General features: G+C 40.8%; 1 protein-coding gene across 1 annotated transcript; it reads left to right on the top strand.

The window, feature by feature from the left end:
- The first annotated feature begins 5,044 nt into the window (after positions 1-5,044).
- LOC114146994 (transcription factor jun-D-like) lies at positions 5,045-7,385 on the top strand. Its single transcript, XM_028021501.1, has one exon. The coding sequence runs from the start codon at positions 5,964-5,966 to the stop codon at positions 6,807-6,809; it is 846 nt and encodes a 281-aa protein (XP_027877302.1). The 5' UTR covers positions 5,045-5,963; the 3' UTR covers positions 6,810-7,385.
- The last annotated feature ends 879 nt before the right edge of the window (positions 7,386-8,264 follow it).

An 8,264-nucleotide genomic window follows, 5' to 3' on the forward strand; every position in this document is an offset into this window, starting at 1 on the left:
TGCGTTCAATTTTCAGCCTTATAAGCTTTGGAACAGCATAGAAATGCTGAGATGCAGTAGTTCTGGTGGTTTGAAGCTGGAACCAAGTCCAAATTTTGAGTTTCATGAGTTCTGAATGTTAGAGACCAAAAAACCGTTATCTCAGCAAGAGAAGTGAAAAAGTGACAATATGTGAAATTTCAGCACTGCGATCAATTTTCAACCTTATAAACTTTAGAACAGCATAGAAATGCTAAGATGCAGTAGTTCTGGTGGTTTGAAGCTGGAATCAAGTCCAAATTTTGAGTTTCATGAGTTTTGAATGTTAGAGACCATAAAAGCGTTATCTCAGCGAGAGAAGTGAAAAAGTGACAATATGTGAATTTTCAGCGCTGCGTTCAATTTTCAACCTTATAAACTTTGGAACAGCATAGAAATGCTGAGATGCAGTAATTCTGGTGGTTTGAAGCTGGAACCAAGTCCAAATTTTGAGTTTCATGAGTTTTGAATGTTAGAGACCAAAAAACCGTTATCTCAGCAAGAGAAGTGAAAAAGTGACAATATGTGAAATTTCAGCACTGCGATCAATTTTCAACCTTATAAACTTTAGAACAGCATAGAAATGCTAAGATGCAGTAGTTCTGGTGGTTTGAAGGTGGAACAAAGTCTAAATTTTGAGTTTCATGAGTTTTGAATGTCAGATACCAAAAAAGCGTTATCTCAGCGAGAGAAGTGAAAAAGTGACCATATGTGAATTTTCAGCACTGCGTTCAATTTTCAGTCTTATAAACTTTGGAAAAGCATAGAAATGCTGAGATGCAGTAGTTCTGATGGTTTGAAGCTGGAACAAAGTCTAAATTTTGAGTTTCATGAGTTTTGAATGTTAGAGACCAAAAACGCGTTTTCTCGGCGAGAGACATAAAAAAGTGACAATATGTGAATTTTCAGCACTGCGTTCACTTTTCAGCCTTATAAGCTTTGGAACAGCATAGAAATGCTGAGATGCAGTAGTTCTGGTGGTTTGAAGCTAGAACAAAGTCTAAATTTTGAGTTTCATGAGTTTTGAATGTTAGATACCAAAAAAGCGTTATCTCAGCGAGAGAAGTGAAAAAGTGACAATATGTGAATTTTCAGCACTGCGTTCACTTTTCAGCCTTATAAGCTTTGGAACAGCATAGAAATGCTGAGATGCAGTAGTTCTGGTGGTTTGAAGCTGGAACCAAGTCCAAATTTTGAGTTTCATGAGTTTTGAATGTTAGAGACCAAAAAAGCGTTATCTCAGCAAGAGAAGTGAAAAAGTGACAATATGTGAATTTTCAGCGCTGCGATCAATTTTCAACCTTATAAACTTTGGAACAGCATAGAAATTCTGAGATGCAGTAGTTCTGGTGGTTTGAAGCTGGAACAAAGTCTAAATTTTGAGTTTCATGAGTTTTGAATGTTAGAGACCAAAAAAGCATTTTCTCGGCGAGAGACATAAAAAAGTGACAATATGTGAATTTTCAGCACTGCGTTCAATTTTGAGTCTTATAAGCTTTGGAACAGCATAGAAATGCTGAGATGCAGTAGTTCTGGTGGTTTGAAGCTGGAACAAAGTCTAAATATTGAGTTTCATGAGTTTTGAATGTTAGAGACCATAAAAGCGTTATCTCAGCGAGAGAAGTGAAAAAGTGACACTATGTGAATTTTCAGCACTGCGTTCAATTTTCAGCCTTATAAGCTTTGGAACAGCATAGAAATGCTGAGATGCAGTAGTTCTGGTGGTTTGAAGCTGGAACCAAGTCCAAATTTTGAGTTTCATGAGTTTTGAATGTTAGAGACCAAAAAACCGTTATCTCAGCAAGAGAAGTGAAAAAGTGACAATATGTGAAATTTCAGCACTGCGATCAATTTTCAACCTTATAAACTTTAGAACAGCATAGAAATGCTAAGATGCAGTAGTTCTGGTGGTTTGAAGGTGGAACAATGTCTAAATTTTGAGTTTCATGAGTTTTGAATGTCAGATACCAAAAAAGCATTATCTCAGCGAGAGAAGTGAAAAAGTGACCATATGTGAATTTTCAGCACTGCGTTCAATTTTCAGTCTTATAAACTTTGGAAAAGCATAGAAATGCTGAGATGCAGTAGTTCTGATGGTTTGAAGCTGGAACAAAGTCTAAATTTTGAGTTTCATGAGTTTTGAATGTTAGAGACCAAAAAAGCGTTTTCTCGGCGTGCGACATAAAAAAGTGACAATATGTGAATTTTCAGCACTGCGTTCAATTTTCAGCCTTATAAACTTTGGAACAGCATAGAAATGCTGAGATGCAGTAGTTCTGGTGGTTTGAAGCTGGAACCAAGTCCAAATTGTGAGTTTCATGAGTTTTCAATGTTAGAGACCAAAAAAGCGTTTTCTCAGCGAGAGAAGTGAAAAAGTGACAATATATGAATTTTCAGCACTGCGTTCAATTTTCAGCCTCATTAGGTTTGGAACAGCATAGACGTGCTGAGTTGCAGTAGTTCTGGTGGTTTGAAGCTGGAACCAAGTCTAAAGCCTATGAAACTCAAAATTTAGACTTGGTTCCAGCTTCAAACCACCAGAACTACTGCATTTCAGCATTTCTATGCTGTTCGAAAGCTAATAAGGCTGAAAATTGAACGCATTGCTGAAAATTCACATATTATCACTTTTTCACTCTCGCTGAGATAAAGCTTTTTTGGTCTGCCTCAATCCTTCCACCCTTTTACATCTAGCTCTTTTGCATCACTAAATCTGTCACTGTTTCCATGGAAACTAATGATGCCCTCTCTACTCCATTCTGCCGATGTAGACATTCTGCTGACCTCCTCACCTTGTACGGGTGGAATAATACTAATAATCTCCTGCAGTTTCCACCAGAAATGTGATTTAAACAGAGTTCTTACACATTCTCCTGGCCTTTATTGCATTTTAAAATCACATCAAGTCTATCTGAGGTAAAGTTCAAAGCATGAAATGCTCCTTCATGTTATTATGCAGGAGTAGCAAATTTAAACTAGGCCACAAGAAGTGCTGTAGTATTTTCTGAACAGAGAGTAGAGCAGATCAGTGAGCTGAAAGAAGGCTCCTACACATTGCTCATATTTAAGAAAGATTCAGCTGTTTGCTCATTTTCCCGGCAAACAGTCCTGTGGAACTTACAGGAGTACCACGCATCAAACAAAGTAAATTTAGCAGTTGTTTGTTTTAGCTTTGTGCTCAATGCAAACGTGATGGCCCAATAATGCCACTGCAAAAATTATAATAGTGTGCTTGTCTTATTATTATTATTATTATAAAATTTATTGATGGTTGACAGTTCACTGGTTCCACATATCCTTGACTTATTATTTGCAATCTGGCTTGGGTAAAGTGACCGTTGAGAGAGAGAGAGAAAGACAAGAGTGTCAATTTATAACCCAGTTTTTCTCCAAGAGAGGTGAGTAGACTATGAAATTATCAACCATTTACATATTTAGCTTAGCTAAAAACTACTGTTTGCCTCCGTTTTACTAGCATTTAAGGAAAGAATTTAACATTATATTCATATATTTAATATGTTCCTGTACCTCTTACCACACTTAACAACAGACAAGTCAGTCAGCAGCAGCTCTAACTCCGATACCAGCATAATCCCTCCCCCCTGTCCCAGTGAAAAAGGTGAGCAACTCTATGTTTCAGTGACAATCTAGTTAGTATCATACCAGGGATTTTTCCCGTCTCTCCACTCTCTTTACAATTACACAACAAAACATATGTATTTATTACTCACAGAAATTCAAACAATCTTCATAAAATCTTCCATTAGCCCCTCTAGAAGTAAGTGAATGAGGTTGATTGACAGCGCTAACACTGTTCTCCTGGTTCTGATTGGTTGTTTTTGGTCAGAATGTTGCATTTCTTTAGACAGCAGTAGCAGCTCAGGGAGGAGTTGGAGGAGATTTTTAGAAGTGTGGATTGCTTCATATATATTTTGCAAGTTGCCTGTGACTGTTGATGGTGGGGAGAGACATTTCAATAAGCTAACACTAATAATAAAAAAATAATAATAAGCAACCTGATTGCTGTATTTTATGTGGTCTGTTTCATGTAAAATTCACTAGCAGTGAATATTGCGCTAGTATCAGAATTGAACGAAAGAAAGCAAGGCAGTTGCAAGCCCAAGAGTTCTGGCAGCTCACGTGGTCCTTCCTACCAAGCCATATGTGTTCATATTGTCCTCATTTTTTAAGAATCCTTCTCATTGTAGAACCAGATTATTTGAAACTTACAGTGTGAGGGACCAGACTCAAACGAGGACAAAAAAAGTGTTCAAAGTAGAAAAGGTTTACATTTAATTCTTCCAAAAATAGTTAGCAAAGCATAAATATTTAATGCAAGAATAAGTCAAAGGATAAGTAAGAAATTTGGACCCAAATTAACTGAGGTCAACTGAACACAAACAAAACTGACCTGCAAACAGAACAAAAGACTGCTTAAATAGGGGTGGAGCAACCTAAATCTACCACATGAGGGAGGCACAACATAACAAAAGAACATACAAATACAAAATTAACTAAAGCATCCTATGAAACAAAGCACAATTAACTTTAACTTAATTGTTAAACAATAATAAGTGAATATTTAACTGACAAAATTAACTAATTAAAATCAACTTGAAACAACAAAGTCTCCCTCCCTTCAGTCTTTTAAAAAACACATGGTATGCTCCAGGTGGTCTGTAGTTGCAGCACCTCAAACAAAAGAACAAGTGTAAGTAAACCATTCACAGACATTAACTAAAGTGTGCACCCATTAGAAAATATATGTCTAAATGAAAAATTTAACTTGAGCATCCTATAAGCTGTAACTAATATAAAGAAAAAATAAATGCTAACACGATGTGGTGGTGGTAGGAACATCCACCACAGACAGCATTTAGTTCTCAGTAAACACTGCTGATGCTTACCTTACTGGTAACTGTGGAACAGTTGATTTTCTTTTGCCAATATTTACCCACTTAATCACTTTTATTGTTTTTTTTCTGTGTGACATATGAATGTTTTTAAGTTGAATAGTTAAAACCGTTTTGTTTCCTTTATGAAGCTACAGACATTTATAAATTGCAAAACAATTGTGAAACACATTACCCTGCAGACTGAAATCACAGGGTGTTTGTGGCTCATGGCAGTGCAGTCGCCTTTCCATTGACTGCTTTCCTCATCTCGCAGTCAAAGTTTCCTTCCCCTTTTAGCTTCATACCCACTTGAAGTTTTAGAACCACCTTCATTTTGATCTCTCTTTGGACTAATTTGTATGAATGTTGAATGTGAGTACTTGGTGTTTCCAGAGGAAGCAAAAGGTGAGAAGGTTCTATATGCGGTCTGGCACATTAAGTCCTGCTTTTTTAGTAAAAGACAACAGAAACAGATGTCCATTTTGTTCCTATTCTATTCTATTCTATTCTACTGTGTTAAGTTGAGTTAAAGGAACACTGGAGCCTGCTCTCTTTGCTATGCCTCTTACACCTTCCCCGCCCAGTTCTCCTCTGGCCAACCTGCGTTTTTTTTTATGATATGACATCAAACCACAATGCATTGCACTGTTTGTAGTTTACCCAAGGTCTCCATGGCGATAAAAACCGGTTCGGCCCCCTTATTCAAATTGAACCGGAAACCAAGATCATTTTGGGCCAATCTCTGCGCTCTGGAGTGACATAATGGAATTTTTGGGGGTAGAACGCAAGCAAGGTCTGGCGCTGCGCATAGCAGACGTGCCATCGGGAAAAGACAATGTCATAGGCGCGCAGAGGAGACACATCAGGAGGCGCACCACCTGAAGTTCTGGGCTGACATAGAGACTGCGCACACAGAGGACACGGAGAAAGTGTCCCGATCGACTTTTTTCCCCCTTCTGTCTGTATTGAAACGACTCGTACCTCATGTGAGGGTGTAGAATGGAAACAACTCTCTACCCGGTCTCCGTGGTGAACAGCATCTAGAGCACGATGATGAAGAAGGAGATCAGCCTGAACCAGGAGGATCAGAACTCAGAACTGAAACCGAACCCGCTCCGGGACACGGGTGGAATTATAAACTCGCAGGATTTGGGACTCCTAAAACTAGCCTCTCCGGACCTGGAGCGTCTTATTATCCAGTCTCACCCGAACACTCAGTTCATGTTTCCGAAGTCGGCCAGTGAGGAGCAGGAATTCGCGGAAGGCTTTGTCAAGGCGCTTGAGGACCTTCACAAGCAGAACCAGCTGAGCGACGCAGGGTGTGTGTCCGTGGACCGGCTGGAGCTCCTCGGATCCCCCAGCACCGCCGGATCCACGGGGCTCCAGCCGTCGGACCTCCCCGTCTACACCACCCTGAACGGCTACGCCGCTGCTCCGCTGGGCGCCGCCGCCATTAACTACTCCACGGACACCATCTCCTTCCCGCCACCGCCTACCCACGCGGCCAGCGCGCAGCAGCAGGCGGCCGCTGCGGCGGCGCTGTCACGGCTCCAGCAGTCCGTCAGCGCGATGAAGGACGAGCCGCAGACGGTCCCGGACATGCAGAGCTGCGGGGACAGCCCTCCACTGTCTCCCATCGACATGGACAACCAGGAGCGCATCAAGGCGGAGCGGAAAAAGCTGCGGAACCGGATAGCCGCCTCGAAGTGTCGCAAGAGGAAGCTGGAGAGGATCTCCCGGCTGGAGGAGAAGGTCAAAACCCTGAAGACGCAGAACACCGAGCTGGCCTCCACTGCCAGTGTGCTGAGGGAGCAAGTGGCCCAGCTGAAGCAGAAGGTGATGAGCCATGTCAGCAGCGGATGCCAGCTTTTACCAAACCAGGTGCAGGCATACTGACGCTTTCCTACGGGGAACTGGATGCTCTCCTATAATAATCAACATTAAATTCCTGTAACTACGGATCTTACCACAGACTTAAGGTGAGGCCGTTATTGCGCATGCCCACAGATCTTGACAAACCAAACTTGCACAGCGACCGACATGAACTATCACCTGGAAACGAAGCAGGTGTGGATCCCAGACTGCCTGGATTCAATAGGAACCGACTGTTTACCAAGCCGTGTAGCTGTCCACCTCTGTCCGCTGCACCGGAGCGGAACAAACAGAGCCCAGGGTCTCACCAAGTGCTCTCATCTACAATGTAATAGAATATCTTACCTGTTTACAAGCACTTAATAATAATAACTATATTTTATTTACTGAAACATTTAGTCTTATTTCCGCCTTCTTTACTTGGTAAAAAGAAGCCCTATCTTGTCTTGTGTCTTGCTGAATATGTTGTCAGTAATCATTGTAGGGTTTGCTGCTCAGCTCTTCAGTCGCCATACTTTTATGAATGTGTATGAACTGAGAACGTCTGTATACATGTGTACTGGACCAGTACATTTTTATTAAATTCACTACATTATTTAACTTCAAGCGTCGTGTGAGTCAGTAAGGGGAGAGTTGTTTACAGTTACGATGGATGACTTCTTGTTTTTGCTGCATGGGCCAAAAAATAAATTAAAAAAAATTAAAATCTTTTTTCCGTTTATAAACGCAGAACATCTGCGTGAGGTACTGTCTTAATCATATACAGATATACATATGTAAACCACCTACATGTTTACATAAGGAAATTTAGCGCGTGCGGACAACGCCAAAATGACAAATCTTTTACATGCCATCCATAGCCGCGCTGCCGTGGTATAATAATTCCGTTAACTCAATGAAACTAGGAAATTTAGGTGTTATTAATTTCGTGCTGTACTCCACAGCAAAGGGAAAACCCGTTTAAGTGCAACTCAAAACCACGTCTTTCTCGCTCTTTTCATTGGCCAGGCTACACACAGACTCGTTTCCATAGCAACTGACAATCCCCCGCCCCTAAAAAAAACACTGCAATATTTCCCACACAAAGAGCAGGACATTCAGTTTGTTGCAGTAATATGGTTTTAGGCTTAATGTTTATTTTGCGATTATTAATAAGTGATTGCTGTACGAGGAGAAAACTATAAATATATCGCTGCACTTTACTGTATGGCTAGCTCGCTGTTACTCTGCAGTTGTGGAGTCACAATGTCTGGGATCATGAGCGCCCCCTGCCATGAGGCAAGAGAACTCCCTGCCTCACCTCTAATCTGTTCTCTGCCGTTTCTGATCGCTCCTCAGCACACGAAACACGTTACACACACAGTTTGCGACAAAAAACATTGTACATTATATACATAAGCTAAATTGTGGAAAACAGGTTCATATATTAAATGTTTTTTAACCATTTTATTGGCGACGTACAGACAGGAGCATGCTCCC

This window comes from Xiphophorus couchianus, chromosome 6, assembly GCF_001444195.1.
Source record: "Xiphophorus couchianus chromosome 6, X_couchianus-1.0, whole genome shotgun sequence".
In the NCBI taxonomy this organism is placed as follows: Eukaryota; Metazoa; Chordata; class Actinopteri; order Cyprinodontiformes; family Poeciliidae; genus Xiphophorus; species Xiphophorus couchianus.

What these genes read in the sequence shown, in the direction of transcription:
- LOC114146994 (XM_028021501.1), top strand. Translation starts at nt 5,964, where the DNA reads ATGATGAAGAAGGAGATCAGCCTGAACCAGGAGGATCAGAACTCAGAA.